General features: G+C 40.4%; 1 protein-coding gene across 2 annotated transcripts in view; it reads left to right on the top strand.

Moving 5' to 3' along the window:
- LHCGR (luteinizing hormone/choriogonadotropin receptor) overlaps nucleotides 1-19,045 on the top strand; it is a 58,674-nt gene that overhangs the window by 17,508 nt on the left and 22,121 nt on the right. For both annotated transcript variants that reach the window (XM_008162148.3, XM_054728463.1), the window contains exons 2-6: nucleotides 3,887-3,958; nucleotides 7,200-7,274; nucleotides 10,221-10,295; nucleotides 12,457-12,531; nucleotides 12,620-12,697. In XM_008162148.3, the coding sequence (XP_008160370.2) occupies nucleotides 3,887-3,958; nucleotides 7,200-7,274; nucleotides 10,221-10,295; nucleotides 12,457-12,531; nucleotides 12,620-12,697 (375 nt within the window). The remainder of the gene's footprint in view (nucleotides 1-3,886; nucleotides 3,959-7,199; nucleotides 7,275-10,220; nucleotides 10,296-12,456; nucleotides 12,532-12,619; nucleotides 12,698-19,045) is intronic.

The raw sequence follows: 19,045 nt of genomic DNA, 5'->3' as shown, positions 1-19,045 counted from the left end.
CCTCTATATATATATATATTAGATGCACCGGGCCTCTATATATATATATTAGAGGCCCGATGCATGAATTAGTGCATGGGTGGGGTCCAGCCAGCCTGGCCAGGGGGAGGGGACATGGGCGGTTGGCCTGCCTGCCTACTGGTCGAACTCCTGGTCGAGGGGACAATTTGCATATTAGCCTTTTATTATATAGGATATACAGTGAGTGGCCAGATTATTATGCCACTAATATGCCATTATTATATATCAGTATTTTCTTGCTTTTTTTCTCTCATCACCATGATTCTAAGATCCACACATGATGCTCTGTGTGGATCTTAGAATCATGCTTTAGACTCTTGCTTCTCACTGCTGACCAATTAGTTAGGTGTATACTGTCCACATTTTACCATTCCCTCACTCAGCAGAGGATACTCAGGCTGCCTCCAACCCAACCGACATCAACAATGCTATAAAGGCAATCCTTGTACAGTTGCCCTTAAGTATCAGTGTGAGAATTTTTCTGGGATGTACGTGGGTGTAGAATAGCAGGGTAATTGAGACAACCACATTACTATAAGTTTCTGGCTTTGTGGAAAGAATCATAGAAGCATCCATCAAAGAATAGAGCACCTTAATGGAAGTGCATTCAAATGGTCATGAATAAATCATATGCCACGTGAACAAACATATTTAAATACAGGAGACAGACACCTGAATGCTTAGGAACTGCTGCCAATTGAAGATGCAATGGAAATAAAGACATAACATCTCTAAAATAAAAATATAAGTCAGTGGAGAAAAAAACAGTTTTGGATTCGCAGAAACACATTCTCCAAATGGGTTTAAGAGAATACATCTGTTGTGAAAAGCTCAGTGCCCCTACCTCACCCAACCTCTCTCCCCATTTTCTGGCCCCCAGGCCTGTATCTTGCCCCAGCCACAACTACAAAGCTACCTGGTGTTCGCTCTGTGGCTTTTATGGTGGGAACTCAATCACTCTGCCTTTCCTGCTCTGTGGCATCAACATCAACTTCAAAAATTTCATCTTGCACCAGGGATTTTCCGTAGTCTTTGGGGACAGCCAGTGCATGATCTACTGCTTCTTTCACTTCTGTCTGACCTTTGCTCCTCATCCCTCATTCCTGTATCAATCAAAAGCTCAAACAACCTCCCTGGTCAAATCTGAGCCAAACTGCTCCTCTGAGAGCCACACCTTGCGCCCTTATGGAGGAGGAGGCTGCCTGGGGAGAGGCTTCAGCCTGGGGGCTTCATTTGCATATAAATGGCTCTGAAGTGTTCAGTGGAAGCTTTTATGTAAACACTCTTCAAAATATGTTCTGCACTGCATTATCCCCAGCAATAAAGACTCTGGAATCAGAATTTGGCTGTCAGTTTTATTGATGTTGCATGGGGTACAGTAGAATACAGCTTTCTCTTCTGGAAATTTATTGACTTGGCAGTGCAGAGAGCAATAAAACTGTGTTTTTAATCAGTAAGCCAAGCGGACATGATTCCAGAAGAAATATAGGAAGCAAACATGCCATCGTAAGAAGATTTCTCCCCCACTGTCCCTGTTCCTCTCGGATGCCCTGTTAAATAAGTTTGGGTATTGAATGGTGTACTTGGGGAGACTGTCTTCAGGAATAGATTCAGAGGACCAAGTTTGGATTACTTCCTCAAGGTTGTACCATCTCTAAGAGAATCTTGAATGAAAGCATTTTTCTGCAATGAAATTTCTTTGCATTAGCCCCAGAGAGGAACTGTTGGTAAGATGCTTTGCAGGAGGAAATATATAGAGTGTGACATGCCTCCTCGCAAGGAAAGCAAGGTTTCGAGGCCTGTCCCACCACTGTGCTGAGAGAGAGTGCATTACCTGGGTAGATGTCCAAAGGAAAAAAAATCACTATCTCGAAGTGTTATCTGCACTCTCATGTTCACTGCATCATTTATAACAGCCAAGATAAGGAAACAACCTAAATGTCCTTTGACAGATGAATGGATAGAAAATGTAACTATGTGATATATAGACACACACACACACACACACACACACACACACACAAATGGAATAGTTTTCAACCATAAAAAAAAGAAAGAAAAGCTACCTTTGAGACAGTATGGAATGAACCTGGAGGGCATTATGCTAAGTGAAATAAGCTGGACAGAGAAAGACAAATACTGCATGGCATCACTTATATGTAGACTCTAAAATAAATTGTTAAAGCTGATTCATAGAAACAGGGAATAGAATGATTGCCATGGCCTGAGAGAAGAAAATATAGAGGCCAAAGGGTACAATCTATCAGTTATAAGTTCTGAGGATCTAATGCACAGCATGGTGACTACAGTTAATAATACTGTATTGCATACTTGAAAGTTGCTGTGAGTAGATCTTAAGTGTTCTCACCACAACAAAAGTTAACTATCCACAATGTATGTGTATATCAAATCATCATGTTGAACACCTTAAATATATATAAGTATGTTTGTCAATTATTCCTCAATAAACTTGGGGGTTGGGGGGAGAAACAAAAAGAGAGTAGATTGGGAATCACATACTTTGGCCCAGTATTGACAGTGGGAAGAACATTTGGACTCAATCTGCTTAGTCCTGTTACCTTGTTCAAATTACTTAATCTCTTTGTGATCCAGTTTCTTCTGCTATTAAAGGGGAATATCTACTCACTCCATTGTTGAGTAGATATAACAAGGTTATAGGTTGGTGTGCATCATTCACACAGCACCTTACACCAGCAGCAAGTCTCTCTGGAACTGTAAGACATCTCACTGACTCAAATCTGCTCATGATGTAGTTGTTCTTTCCCAGCAGCTAAGGCAGTCTCTGATGCATAGATGATGAAAAGCAAGGCAGCATCTCCCACCTCTGTTCTCATTGTCATAATATTCCTGTCCCACCTGAAATGTCCTGCTCCATTCCCCTTCTCTCTGCCAGTCCTTGTGCTAAAACTTTGAATCACTATAGATGCTTGATAAATGTTGGTTGAACATTCATCCCTGCCTGGCAGATGCTTTCTTCTGAGTTATCTTAACTCCAAGTTCCTTTGTCACTTGTACATCATCCTGTTCTAGTTTTTGCTGTTGCTGAGTAATCACTCTATTCTCAACTCTTATGTAATGCATAATTTTTATCTCAATTCAAGAACACTTAGATTGTTCCTCTGGATATAAGTGAGTGCCTGAAGGAAATGTGCTATATAGATGTTTCCCAAAAATGGCATGCGATGCCCATATGATTTAACCATATTAGCAAGTGCTCTTGAGATAATAGGCTGCCTGGAGAAGATGGGACATGTTCTTAATAATCTTCCCTTCTTCTGTCTGCCTGATTTTCAGTTGTATTTTTACCATTTGTTTCTCCACTCTACCCAAGAAAGCTTCTTTTCCACCCTCCCAACCAAACCTATAGGACCACTTTAGAACTATGTATTAACTATTTACTTGGTGCAAAGCCCTGCCCTTCACATGGGTTATCTTGATTAAACATCATAATAACCCTGTGACATTGGAATTATTATTTTAGTTTATAGATGAAGAAACTGAAACAGAGGGCTTAAATAACATGATCAAGGTCACATAGCCAGGTAGTGAGAGAGTGAGGATTTGAACCTGGTGTGTATGATCCCAAAGTTGAGATCTTAACCAAAAAATTACACACTGTTTGACATAGACCAGCAATAATTCATGACACATCTCTTTATGGATATGTTAGAATTCTCAACCTAAATTCAGTTGTTGAGAGCTCTGTAGTCACACACATAAACACACATACACACACACACACACACATACACACACACACACACACACACACATTTTATTCATGAACTTAAAAGGCACCCAATCTTAAAGTTTAAACTCTTGGCTTTCTTTTTTTCTTTTCTAGATCACTCACCTATCTCCGTATCAAAGTAATTCCATCTCAAGCTTTCAGAGGACTTAATGAGGTCATAAAAATGTAAGTAAAATACTGCATATCAAAAGACATTCATAATTGGAATAATAAATTTTTCCAAGAGAAAGCATAGTTGAAAGGGGATCATTTTTCTAGGAGAGAAACTATATTTTGGGAAACCTAGTACTTTTATCTTATTAATACAAATAATATCTAGGAATCTTTGAAGAGAGATATGATTTTCAAGAGTCATTAAAATCTAGATAATTAACCTTGCTTCAATGAACTGAATGTATTTTGATAAGTGATAATAAACTTCTCAAGTAGAAAAGATGATAGATTCCAATCATAAAAATTCTCCTGCTACAGCAGTTATTTCCCCGTGTCACATTTTTAGATAACACCACATAGAAGAATATGTGTTGGAAGTTTACTGTGCATGAGAAGATAATCTTTGTATCTAAAATATAATAAGCAATGACGAAAACACAATACTTATAGCCTTATTGATCAGAGGTATTTATCAAAGTGTAGAGCAGCCTGAAAAGGCAGTGTGATCTCACATTTGTGTCAGATGTAACTTTTATCCTTTGCCCTGGGTCTCAGCTTCTATGACCCAAGAATCCATACATGGAGAGAGAACTTTCTCAGTATTCCAGGATTCCAGTATCCTCCTTAATGTTAGTCTGAGTCAAAAGACCTAAGGGGCCTTTTAGTTCCCAGAGAACATCTCTGACTTTTAACAATTCACTGGACTTTCAGAGCAATTCCAGCTCTTTGAGGAACTTCTGACTCTCTTTAGGATATTAGCAAGCAATGAGTATAGTAAAAGTAATTCCTTAAGAATTAGTGTGTATTATGAGAAATTCACTGCAGGTTACAGAAATGTCACTTTGCTTGAACCGAATTTTTCTCTTCTGCTCTCAAGTTTACATGGTGAGTTTTGAGAATTTTTAATGCATTGAGACCTCCTGGTAAAAAAGGCAGCCACAGTTAAATAAGCAAACCATTAGGTAGGAATGAGATGAATCAGCCCAGGAATGATCCATTACTGTGTTGTTCATAAAAGACATTAACTGCCTTAGGCTCAGCCTTTCTGTGGGCTAAAGCTCTCATCAAATCTGAAGCCTTCAATGAATGTTAACCTTAAAAAACACACAAATGTACAATTCGTGAATTTGAGACATTTTTCTTAGCTGGCAGTAAATGGTAGCTTATGTTGGGATTTTAGAATAACATTGACATTACCTTCATGCTTAGAGGTGGTATATGGAAAAACTGTTTCCTTTACTTGTGTGTCTTTTTTAAAACATCAACTCATTCATTAATCTATCCATTCATTCATTCACCAGGATTCAGATGTGAATGGGACATACTCTCTGTCCTCAATTTGCTAACAGAGAAAAACAGTCAAAGAAATAGACAGTCACAACCAGAAAGATACTATGTGCAGGAGGTGACCACCTTGCATTTACCTCAGAACAGGACTTGGGGAAAAGGGAAAGAGTTATGAAACAATGAATTCAACCCAAATGAAAACCTCACTAAAATGATGGAGTTGGGAACCCAGATAGCCTGATCCTGATCCTGAAACCTTCCAATAAACAGTAGGTGCCTCTGGTGCAGCCACTCTGGAAAACAGCATGAGAATACTCAAAAAATTCAAAATGGAACTTCCTTATGACACAGTGACTCCACTTTTGGGTATATATCCTAAAAAAACCCATAACACTAATTAGGAGGAATATATGCATCCCTATGTTCATTGCAGCATTATTTACAATGGTGAAGATATGGAAGTAACCCAAGTGCCCACCAATAGATGAGCAGATAAAAAAGCTATGGTACATTTATACAATGGAATGTTACTTAGTCATAAAAAAGAATGAAATCTTATCATTTGCAAAAGCATGGATGGACCTGGATGGTATTGTGCTACATAAAATGAATCAGCCAGAGAAAAACAAATACCATATGATTTCACTTATATGTGGAATCTAAGAACAAAATAAATGAACAAACAACATTGAAACAAACTCATAGATACAGAGAATAGACTTAAAGTTGCCAAAGAAGAGGGAGTTCAGGGACTGGGTGAAAAAAAGTGAAGGGATTAAGAAATACAAATTGGTAATTACAAAACAGTCATGGGAATGTAAACTACAGCAAAGGGAAGATAATCAATAATATTGTAATAACTATGTATGGTGCCAGGTCGGGCTGAAAACTTTGTAAAGTATATGATTACTATGCTGTATATCTGAAACTAATACAAAATAATATTGAGTGTGAGTTAATTGAAAAATATTTAAAATAAATGATACAAGCATAAATAAATAAATGGGGAAAAAACAATAGGCGCCTCTCCTCTCAGAAACTCAATTTGCTGTAAAACAAGGGAATCTGACGAGATTTTCTTAAAAGGCCTGTCGACTTCTAATAATCTGTGATGCCATCCTATATAATAAAAGGCTAATATGCAAATAGTCTGAACAACCAATCACTATGACATGCGCTGACCACCAGGAGGTGTGCACGGGACATGATGGGCATGGGAAGCAGGCGGCAGAGGGCAGAACATGGCGGGCATCGGCCACGGTGGGATGATGGAGCAAGAGAGCGGGGGCGCCAGACCAAGGAGGGGTGCCAGCTGCTGTCATTGGGGCAAGCCTCTGGTGGTTACTCAAAATTCTTTGCTCCTGCACACTTCGGTCCCACCCTGCACTCACACCTGCTGGCCCCAATTGCCTGAGGGCTTCTCTACCTCCCCCTGCTCCTGAGGGGCAATCAGGGCAGCAGCCGCTGCTCACACCCACTGAAGGCGCTGGCCCCAATCGCTCCGCACCATCAGCATCAGTGGGTGTGAGCGGGGCTGGCTTGGAGGCAGAGGGAGTTGGGCTGCTGGCAGACAGGGGACTGGAGCCCACAGCAGGAGGGTTTGGGAGGGGGTGCGGAGGATGGGCCAAGACCTGCCCCTGTGCCCACTGCAGCCTCACAGCCCACAGTTCCTTTCAAGGTGCACAAATTCGTGCACTGGGCTTATAGTGTCATAATAAACAAGAAAAAAAATCCTGTTGTAAATAAACAGGGGTTACTGAAACTTGCATTTCAACAGCACCTGGGTTGTAGATGCCCATCAGGGCTCCTAAAGGGAGGTGTTAGCACTTTATGATGTGAGGACAGCTAAAGGTGCCACTGTTCTTTTTTAAAAGGACATCCCAGTTGTTGGGCCACATACACAGCTGCTTATGATGCAGACAGTCATTTATTTCATGTTTCTTCTTTTTTTTCCTTCTCTCCCTAGTGAAATTTCTCAGAGTGATTCCCTGGAAAAGATAGAAGCTAAGGCCTTTGACAACCTCCTCAATTTGTCTGAAATGTAAGCATCAGCTAACAGATCGTTTACTGCTGTACACTATTACTCTCACTGGCTGGAGCCCACTCAGTTTTTGTATTCAAGCATCCACTGCTAGGAAGCCAAGAGGAAAAGACTACAGCAATTACTAGGTCTGGGCAGGCACTAATTTCGCTCACTGCAGTGGCCTGAAGGTTGCCATGGTGACAACTGCTTCTCCCTGAGAGCTGCATAAACTCTGAAACATCACAACAAAAAGTTAGAAATTAAAATTGCCATTGTAGAGTCCTGCCAAGTAACACTTACCTTATGGAAGGGAGGGTATGGAGTACTTGGGGTGGTGGGAAAATTTGGAAAGGAGCTTAGAGCTCATGGATTAGTTCATGGGGAGCTGTTTGGGCATACTCACTCCTTCAGTAAATGGTTCTTGAATACCCTATCATGTAAAATCCTGTGTTGGGTATGTGTATGTTGGGTTTGTTGTTATTGTGATATCTTAAAATTGATTCTTCAAAATTATCCTTTCCAAATTATTTTCCTCCAATTAATGAAAAGGATGGGAGAAGACTGGCTTAATTCAGTTTTCAGCTCATGAACTTTGTGTCCCAAAGCTTAACTGACTTGCCTGATGTCACACAGCAAGTTAACTAAGACTATAAATCATGTCATGTGACTCTGAAACTGGGTCTCTTACTGCTGTCTTGTTTGGCCCAAACCTGAACATCTATAAACTTCACGTGCATAAGAGTTTTTAAAGTTAAGAAAAGGGGAAATACGTTGGCAACAGTTTTTAAGTACTTATGCTTGGCACTTATTTCTTCTAGGTTTGTGTATTTAATCCTCACAACCACCCTGTAAAATGGAGTAACTACCCCTTGTGTTCAGGGGAAGGAATGGAACCTCAGGGAGGTCAGTGACTTGACCAATGTAGTGCCTCAGACAATGGCAGGTTTGGGATTCAACCCCAGCCTGTCTTTCTTCAAAGCTTGTGCATGTGTCAGTATACCAGAAGACCTCCCTATGAATGGTCAAATTAGCAATTATCTAAAAAGAATAATTAGTTAATAAGTATGATAAGCACCTGCCACATGTCCAACCAAGGGCCAAATGATGCTGGAGTAGAGGAGGTAAAAATACAAATCTCCCCCAGGAGATGAGTGTGGCCAGGAGAGTGAGAATAACTCACCAAAAAAATTATGGGAAATCCACAGAAATGAGTATTTAAGTACTAAAGGTATATCTGGACTTGTCTGTGAAGTAGAATTTCTTGGGGGGCTCATTACAATTATAGATGACAGTCTATAGACCTAGAAATCCGCAGTTCAATCAGACTTCCCGAGGGGTGCTGATTCAGCACAGTTTACATTGAGAACCACAAGAGCAGCTTCAGGTAAATAAAGCTTCTCATGATGCAAAGCAACACTTATCAACAGAAAGAAAAATGAAATGCTCTAAGGGAAAGCTTATGGACTTTTCCTGAGGAAGGCCCTGAGATTAGGATGCTAGCTCTGCACAGGTTCTCTTTGCTTTGTATCCCCAGCACCTAAACAATACCTGGCACATGTAGGAGCCCAACATTTGATGGATGGATGGATGGATGGATGGATGGGGTGGTCTAAGGTCAAACCACAAAACATCCTTAAGAGATAAAATTCCCTTCCATCTCACCCACATAATGCTTTATATGGCCCATGTTTGTTTGATTCAGTTGTAAAAAACAATTACAGCAAAATGTCACCTTTAAATAATCAAAAGGACATAAAAAATGGAAATAGGCACCAATGGTGGGTAAATAAGGTAAGGTGAACTCAGTTTTTTTCTAGACCTAGAGTCAGAAAAAAACTGAGTTCATCTCCAAGTTCTGCTACTTCTCAGACAAATCATTCAATTTCCTGAGTTCATCAAATATGGTAATATTTGTTAATATTGGTTGAAGCCTTACTATGAACCAAACTTACACATTTATTTCTTTAAAACTGCCCTATGAAGAGACAGAGCTGTAAGTGATATATCCAAGTCATACAATTAATAAAACCAAGATGTAAAATCAAGCTGACCCCAGAGTCTGCCCACCTAACTAGTGCTCTATATTTTCTTTACACAAGAGTAATTATTCTTTCATCGAGTGGTTGTTTAATGGGTTAAGAAAGCCAAAGGCATTTACTGGCCTTTTACTGGGACCCAGCAACTGAGGCTTCTTCTCAAAGGGTCCAATTCACTGGTGGGACTAGGGAGAAGGACGATTACACCACTATGATGTATGGCTGTACTTTTACACTTTGCAAAGCCCTACCTTGTACATTGTCTCTGCATATTCTATTACTACCTCTCAACCTGTGAAGTAGGACAAGTGTGTGTTATTATTTCAATATTACAGAAGGGAACACTAGCTCAGGGAAGTTAGGAGACTGGGCATCATCACGCAACAAATTATCTACAGAATAAGCATAAAATCCCCAAAATCCAAGCCCCTGGACTCTGCCTTGCTGTTCCACGGACTGGGTGACCATCTGGATAATTGGTCAGTGTGCCTGCCAGCCCAGTATGAAGAGAACCAATTTACCTACAAGGGAGAGAAGCTAATTTGCTCCTCTCTCCTGAGAGCAGATTCTCCCATCTCCCCCAGTGTGCAGGCTCCATGGTAGGGCAGGAACTACTTGGCCAGGAGCCCTGGGCATCAGTGCTGCCTGGGGAAAAGGGGTAGAAGGAGATGGAACAGGGGTAGGGTGTAGAACAGATTCCCAGCTATGATGCACCTGCCTTGGCAGGATGTTGAGAGCAGAGCTTCCTGGAAATAGCCACTGGCTCTCACCATGCTGCTTTCATCCCAGGGGTCTCAGGAGTTCCTCTCAAGCACTTGATTCTGTTGATGTTGTTTTAAGCCAGCATCCTCTGGTGACCATGTTCTCATGCATTCCAAACAATGCACATCTAGTAAACTGCTGCCTGTTTTCCCTTCTCTCTTTACAGACTGATCCAGAACACCAAAAATCTGGTATACATCGAGCCTGGAGCATTTCTAAATCTCCCCCGGTTAAAATACCTGTGAGGAATTTTCCTTTATAAGCAACTGGGGAGGGGAAGATGGACATTTGGTAAAAAAGCAAAACAATTCCAAGGTTGAGAAGAATTTTTTTAACCCCATGGTGGGCAAACTGCAGCTCACGAGCCACATGCGGCTCTTTGGCCCTTTGAGTGTGGCTCTTCCACAAAACACCATGGCCTGGGCGAGTCTATTTTGAAGAAGTGGTGTTAGAAGGTTTACGTTTAAAAAATTTGGCTCTCAAAAGAAATTTCAATTGTTGTACTGTTGATATTTGACTCTGTTGACTAATGAGTTTGCCGACCACTGTTTTAACCATGTCCCTCTTCAGCCTTCTGACTTAATCAGCATTTCTTGTCAGCCACTATGCTGGCACTTTCAAATACCTATAAGTGGTTCTCAACACTGTCTCTGACCCAAACACCAGAGAAGACCATCACCTCTTTGCAGTGATTTTCAAAGCTGGTGGTAGGAATGGGGGCGGGGGAGTCATGACACTTTAAAAGGTCATAAATCAGAATCTCTAAGGTGAGGTGGTGATGTGGAGAGAGGACAGGTGAACATGGGAAAGGCAATTCTGATTTGACCCCTATCCCTGGTTGAGAATCACTGATCTCCTTTATCTCATTTGTTCCTTCATTCATTAAGTGAAAACATTTTAAGTATCGCCTTCAGGTGGGCACTGTGCCATATAAACTAAACCATTATTTTGTATGTCCCATTAAGTCTGATTGGTCCACTAGCTAGAATTATCAGCTGAGGTCCCTACTAGCCCTACAGATTTCATTGCCTTGCCAGCAAACCCAAAATTCCTGAAATTTGATATAATCTATAAATTTATCACTGTGGATCTTCTCACATATCAATTACTTATTCACACAGAAAAATTAAATCACTTAACACAGATGTCCTCTCTCTTTTCTTCCTGATAAATTAAATTTCATAAAATCTCCAAAGGATGCAAAGTCTACAACGCCTACCACTTTTTAAAAAATGGAGGAGAGAGGAGGGACATCCTCTCTCTGGTGTTCAATGTCATCTGTGCAGTCTTGCTCTGGGGCCCTGACAGGAGCTGCTGCTGGCATTAGGGTAGCTCCTTTGGAAGCTCCAATGCTAGAGGATACCTAACTCGGGTGTTCTGCTTTTCCAAACCTTGAAGGGGTCTACAGGACACATAAGCATCTCAGCATTAACCACTTTGGAAAAACATAATAAAAATCCCAGAACCAAGTGTGATGACTGCAGCCCCTTGTCATCTAAGAATCACTGTCTTTATTAAATAGCATTTTCACCACCCCAAACTAAAAAAAGGGATATTCCCTCAACCCCCCATACACATTGCAGTCTAAGCCCACACTGCTATCACCAGCCACAGACAGCACAGGATTCAGTGTGATCTGGGGTAGCAGGTAAGGAAGAGAACCAGAGAGAGCCAAAACAAACCTTTTATTGTCACCAGGGTGCCAAGCAGTTCATGTCAGCTGTCTAGAGTCCACGACTGGGAACTTGAAACTTGGTTGAGTGAAATCCAGATGACTTGACTCCTCTAAAGGAATCCCTTTCTTGTGTAATAAAATATCCTTCAGTTTAACCCACCACTGAAGCCTTTCTCTTCTTTGAAGTTTAAGTAAAAGGAGAGGAGGAGCCTTTAGTAGCTCAAATAACCACGAGAATGTTGAATGATTTCAGTGAGATATAAGGAGGACTTTCCTGAATCCCAGATAGCTAAATAAAGGAAATTTTGCAGTGCTAAGAGATATGGATTGCTCACAGAGAGATTAATCTTTCTGAAGAGTTTGAATTAAAACCCATTCTACAATAGAGGACTATGAAGAGCATGGTATAAACTAATTAGCAAGAGGAAACTGGAATGCAATGAAAAATAAACATAAATGAAAAAGACCTGAAAGTTTGGTCCCAGCCCCTAGATCTCTAAATAGGAATCATTAGAGCAACTTCTCCCATAGGGTTAGAGACTTTTAAATTCTCACAGTCTTTGACATCTGAAAGTGTGACTGGTAAAGCCAAACTCAATATTTTTAAATTTAAGGTGAAAATAGTATTTGCAAAATGCCTTTCTACTGTTTTTTTTATCTTTATGCCTTAATAACAGTCCCTTTTGCTCACTCTCTGCCCACATCCCCACCTTGCCCCAAATCACAGGAGCATCTGTAACACTGGCATTCAAAAGCTTCCAGATGTTACGAAGATCTTCTCCTCTGAATTTAATTTCATTCTGTAAGTACCAGGCTGATTGCTATGCATAACAGTTTCCTATTTGCAGCTAAAATTTGGAAAGTAAATATTTCTCATTTCATTCTTCAAGGGAAATTTGTGATAACTTACACATAACCACCATACCAGGAAATGCTTTTCAAGGGATGAATAATGAATCCATAACACTGTGAGTAACTCCCAGGTTCATGTTCTTCCATACAGCCTCCTGCTGTTCTCATCTTTAGCTTAAGGTGATTTCTCTCTTGTCTTATACCTTGCCCCTCACTTGCTGGTGACATTATTTTGGATCTAAAATGCCAAAAAGATGCCACACAACTCCTCTCTGTTACATGAGAGGAGTTGTGTGGCATCAAATCTGGGTCATATGTTCACATCACAACCAACCAACCCCTTCAGTTTAAAATTAATCAAATGGACCCTGAGGATTTACAGCGAACAAATTTCCAACTGATGAAATTATTCATTCATCAGTGGAATGCTTTGCAGCTACAAGGAGACAGCCTAGAGGGGTTAAAAGAGAGCACAGAAATTTCGAGTTTCATCTGAGAAGAGTTTGGAAGGATACTCTCTGAGTAGGTAGAGTACTTGTCTTCCTTTTTCTCTTTTCTTCTTCTTCTTCTTCCTCTTCCTCGTCCTCCTCGTCCTCCTCCTCCTCTCCTTCTTCTTCCTCCTCCTCCTCGTCCTCCTTCTTCTTCTCTTTCTCTCTCTCTCTCTCTCTCTCTCTCTCTCTCTCTCTCTCTCTCTCGCTAGTTTTTCACTGTCCCCTTGGGTGACTTTTGTTTCTGAAGCAACACCATGAATGTCCATTCCCTAAATCCTTTAATATTAAATTTGCAAATAATGTCTTCTTATTTGATCATCACTCATCAGGTTACCAGGCTCAAAGGCTCTATCCCTTTCAGGCTCTTTCCTAAGGCCTTACTATTCAAAGTATAGTCCATGGGCCAGCATCTACAGTATCTTCCAAAAACTGGTTAGAAATGCAAACTTTCAGGGCCATCCCAAACCTACTGACTCAGAATCTACATTTTCACAAGATCCCAAGTGATTCACATACACATTAAAGTTCAAGTGGGCATTGTACTAAAATAACACAAGTCACTCTCTTCACTGTACACCTGCCAGACTTCCTTTGCTCTGGATCCCTGCCATCGTCACATGGGGCACCTTCCTCTGACCTACCATTCAGAAGCAGTATCCTGGACAACATGTCTAATTTGTATCCAATGCCAGTGACCCATATTTAATTCTGCTCCACACATCCATATTCCTCTCTCTGTGTCTGCTTTGGTTATAGCCCATGGCAGGATCATAATGAAGCAATAAGTGAGCTCACCCTCAAAGAAAGAGAAAGAGAGAGCATGGAGTGGATGACCCTGAAATGAAGTAGTTGTGAAGCAAGAGGAGAGATATCTCAGGGGATTCTTTTATATCAGTGGATTCTAAAAATTGGCATCAATGGTACACTGCATTTGTATAGTATTTTTTACTTTGTGTAGGCATAATCCATAATCCATAAACCAACACATATAATTATTACGTGATGAAATTTTGGCCAATGTAGTCCCAGCTCAGTGGTGCAATCAAAAGAATACAGAGCAACAACAACAAAAAGGTCTCAAGATAAGTAAAATTCTTTACTTGTAACTCTTGAACACCAGGAAGGAGTCTGTATATAGTGAAAAAAACCTCTCTATAATCTTTTTACTCCTCCTCTTCTCTCAAACACCACAGCTCTTCCAGCTATTTTTAAAGTGTTTCTGACTCTCTGTTACATGTAGATCTGGAACTACTCATCCATCATACTCCTGTCAGAAACAGGGTATTTCAGAACAAACACTGAGTGGAGGGGTACTGCATGATTAGAATTTAGGGTTTTCCCGTGTCTTTATTGAGAACACAAAATATATATAAGATCCATGTACTCAAGTAGCTCATAATCTCAATGGGGAAACAGCATGAAATAATAAAAAGAATACAAGCCAGTAGATATGCACTGTGAGAGTGTGTGGTTCACAGAAATTTGAAGTCTTGGAGAAGTCCTCTCAGGCTGGAGAAATCAGATGAGGCTGCAGGGCAGAGCTGCTACTTGAGTTAGACCTCATAGAAGCAACATTTGTAATATTTATATAGCACTTATTAAAAGCCTGCACCATTTTTGAGTACTTATTTTTAAAAACCCATTTAAGTCTCACAGCAACCCTTTGAGGTAGGGACTATCACTCTCATTTTTAGATTAGGAAACTAAGGCATTGAGAGATTAAGTAATTTACCCAAGGCAAGATATACAACCAGTCTGTCTCAGAGTCATGGGCTTCATCGTTATGTTGTACCAATACTGAGAATAGGGGAGCAAGGAATCCAAGTGAGGGGCAGCATGAGCAAATGCATGGCTGTGGGAGGAGGAAAACATGATGAGGGATACTCACTAGGAGTGAACATCCTGCTTAAGGGATGGGAAATAGGTTTAGATCAACATGTTTACATAAAAAGGAATGAAGGGACATTGGATTGCAGAGGGTCTTGAATGCTGGGATAAGGTGTTAGATGCTTAGAAGTAACTAAATAAAAGTAGTAAGAAGAAACCACTCAAATAAGTAGCCTTTATTCAAAGATCATGAATAGCCAAGACGCCCTTTGATTTTGTCCTAAATCTAAAAATAATCAGGAACCAACAGATACTCCTCTCAGGTAAATGTACACTGATGGGAATGGAGCGGAATAGGAATGAAAGAGCAGAAGAAAATAATAATCCATGGGATACTACAAGCTCACAAGACCAGACCTCCCCACCAAAGTCACAAAAAAATCAAAGATTCCTTTTCACACATATTTCAGCATGTGTACACAACAGCTACATGGTATTTTTATTTGCAGACTATTAATTTATGTTAGTAATGATTTTAAGATGAATAGTGCCTACCAGCAGGGCGTATCTGCCCCACTTCTGAAGTTAATGAGGACTGTGGATCCATCTCTCCCAGAGAGCCTGTGGGGGCACTGTGCTTCATCCCCCTCCTCACTCTCAACCCTGTGTCTGCAAGGGGAAAGATTAGTCATTTGTTTGGCACTTGTCCTCAGCTGAATGGGCCCTGCTGTAAGTGGAGGGTCCTGTGGAGCACCCCCTTGGAAAAGGGTATTGCTTAAAAAGGAAAGCCTGATTTTCTCAGCTATAGAGTTCAGCTCCCTAATTAGAAAATAATGAAAGTAAGCCCTCTCTCTTCATGAGTAGTTTTTGAGAATTTGCTTTTCATGGAAACCTTCCTGCCTCCCTCACCTAAATCTGTACCAACTGTGAGCTCATTTAATAAAAACAAAACATTTCACTTGATGCTGGAGAAGCTCAGTGGGGCTAATGCTAAAGCCATGCATTATACTCTTATGTTCCTTTATGGTCCTTTGGCTTTTCATTAAATCTCCTCCAGACGCCACTTTGAAATGTCCCCCCTAGATAAGCAGGATTTGGCTTCACCACCTCTAAAATATTCTAGATCACTGGTCATGCAAGTCTCAAAAATGTGACAACCTTAAATCATATCGGAACTCCACAAAGAGAAGGAAAGGTCATACCAACTAATTCTCTAAGACTAATTCAGAGGAAAGATGCCTGGCAAAGAATGACAAGATTTCAGGTTGCACCTGTGACAAGCCACAGTAGAGAGACTGCTTGGCACTGAAATAGAAAGCCTGGGTTCTAGTCCTGGCTCTGTATATAACCAGCCTTAGTCAAGTCACACCACCTCGACGTAACTCCCTCTCTGTCTTTCTAGTGTGATTATTAATACCTCCTTGTATAAAGTCAGTCACACTGTATTGTCTGCACTGCACTGTCACAAATAAAAGCTAACATTCAGCAAGCCAGTTGTTTAGACCACCCTCAAAACAGTCACATCATCTCATTTTAAATATTTTTATTTTGAAATTTTAAACTGGTAATTGGAGTCACTCTCTCTGTCTTCCCACTGACAAATGGAAAAGACAGTACCATATTTTCTGGCGTATAAGACGAATGGGCGTATAGAAGATTTTCCTGGGTTAAAAAGTCGTCTTATACGCCAGAAAATATGGTACTATGAACTCCCTATATACCTTACCTAGATTCACCTACTATTTCCAGCTCACCATGCCTACTCCATTTCTATATATGTAACTATATACAATACATTTCCCTTTGGCCAAACCATCCAAAAAATTTATAGACATAATGACACCTCATAACTAAATACTTCAGCACATATCTCCCCAAAATAGAGAAATTCCACAAACTACAACTAAGAAAATCAACATGAATTTAATGGCATTATCCAACCTATAATCCATATTCAAATGAAAATGTGTTTATAGATTTTTTTTAACTTGGAATCTAATCAATGTTTATGCATTGAGTTTTTGCTATTATGTCCCTAGTCCTCCCAACATCACCTTCCACTCCATTCTGCAAAAAACTGCCCCTCTGCCTTCCTCTATTCTGGATGACACTGTCTGGATTCATTTGTCTATACTGTCATAACTAGATTCAGGTCAATGTTTCTGCAAGAACACAATAAAGGAGATGTTATCTCTCTCCCACTGCATCAAACCAGGAGGAACAGCATGTCCCAATGTCCCACTCCTTGGCCATTCGGTTAAGGTAGTAACTGACCTCTCCATTGTAAGGGTGCATATTTCCCTTTGTCATTAATAACTAAATCATGGTGGGATAATTTGAGTTTGTGTGACTATCCTGTAGCCAACAACCTTTTGTCCAATGGTTTCAGCATCTGTTGATTATTCAGTTAATACATAGGAAAGTCTACCATTCCTCTACATTTGTTACTCTTCTGTTAAAAAAAATGTTTCCTTTTTTTTCCCTTTCCCTCCCTCTCTCTCTCTCTCTCTCTCTCTCTAAGTATCACTGTGGAGTGTGGATTTTTAAAACATTTTATTCAATATATTATAATCCATTGTTGTCATCATTGTTTGGATGCCTGTCACCTTTTTTTTATTACATATGATAAAGTCATATAAGTTGACATGAACTTGGTGAGATAGGAGGAAACATAAGAACTCTAGTGGTTCAGTGATTGAGTGTAGACCCATGAACCAGAGGTCATGGTTTGATTCCCAGTCAGGGTACATGCTCAGGTTGTGGGCTCAATCCCCAGTAGGGGGCATGCAGGAGGCAGCCAATCAATGATTTTCTCTCATCATTGATGTTTCTATCTCCTTCTCCCTTCTCTCTGAAATCAATAAAAACATATTTATATTTAAAAAAAAAAAAAAAAGAACTCCAGGCCTGCTGAAAGGCAGGAGGCATGACCAAATAAGAGAGAGGAACCCCAGGCCATAGAGGCTGCGAGCCCCACAGGAATGGGGGAGTTCTGATGAACATTCAAAACTAGGGTCCTGGCAGCAGATAGTAGAAACAAGTGATAATTATCCCTATAACCACTGCCAGGCGATCCAGCAGACAAGTGTCTTAATGCATGAGGAATTATTCCAATATAAAAGGACTTCAGCAAAGTAGCACATGGAGAAGACAGTAGCAAACTTAGGATCCCTGTTCTTTGAGATGGTGTTTGTATAGTTGTTTGATAAAATTTTGTTTATAAGGATACCATCACAGGACATATATTCTAAAATAGTATGTTTTGCCCTTCAGCAATTGGGTCTTTTGAGTCCCCGAGGGTCTGTAGACATAAGTTAAGCTTTCTTCTTTGAAATCATCCAAAACTAGGTGAGTACATGATCCAAGAGGGAACTGTGGTAGAACATTAATATAACCTAAGAAATGCTTTTGTAGTCCAAGGAATATCTGGAGTTTGCTATAAGGCAGCATTCAGAATTAAAGTGTCATCTGTGGTTAAGTTCTAAAGCCTGAGTCTTATTTTAAATAAAAAGATACTATTCTCTCTGCTTGATCACAAGTACTGACATTTGAATAGAGAACCTAGACAATGCTTTAAAGTAAGGTGCAGCTATCATAATAGAGGAGAGGGGGAGGAAAATTCATTTCCAAGCCTGTGACAGCATCCTCAAGGCAAAGGAAGCCCTTCTCATTTAATTCTGACACCATGATGTTTTGGAAAAAAAGTTATCTGAAGTGACTCTCCAGATGTTTGAATGGGCACAAAGCATTGTGCAGGCCTGACAACATGAGGTCTCCCACTCGCATTTGTAATTTCTCCAGAGTAAGGAAGCCAGTCCTTTAATCAAAACAATGCAGTGCATTCTATTGTGTGAGTCTGGTAAGAACAGAGACAAAGAGCAGCAGTTGAAAAGGAAACAATGAGCCCTGTTCTTTGCAATATTGGCATAAGCAGGACCCAGGCTATTCAAAAAAAGACATGAAAAATGTCCAATCGCAAAAATGTCAATGATGCCAACACAGACGAAAAGTGGTTGAGGGCTTTCAGAGAGTGAGGACATTTAGGGCAGCCCAGGCCACTGAACTGACCTGCTCCACCCAGGAACAGAAAGGCCTCTACCCCAGTAGAGTTCATTTAAACAGGTGGCTGCATTTCATGAAAATTCT

Source organism: Eptesicus fuscus, chromosome 16, assembly GCF_027574615.1.
Source record: "Eptesicus fuscus isolate TK198812 chromosome 16, DD_ASM_mEF_20220401, whole genome shotgun sequence".
In the NCBI taxonomy this organism is placed as follows: Eukaryota; Metazoa; Chordata; class Mammalia; order Chiroptera; family Vespertilionidae; genus Eptesicus; species Eptesicus fuscus.
Note: the sequence above shows the minus strand (reverse complement) of the source record. Positions and strands in the feature narration are given on the sequence as shown.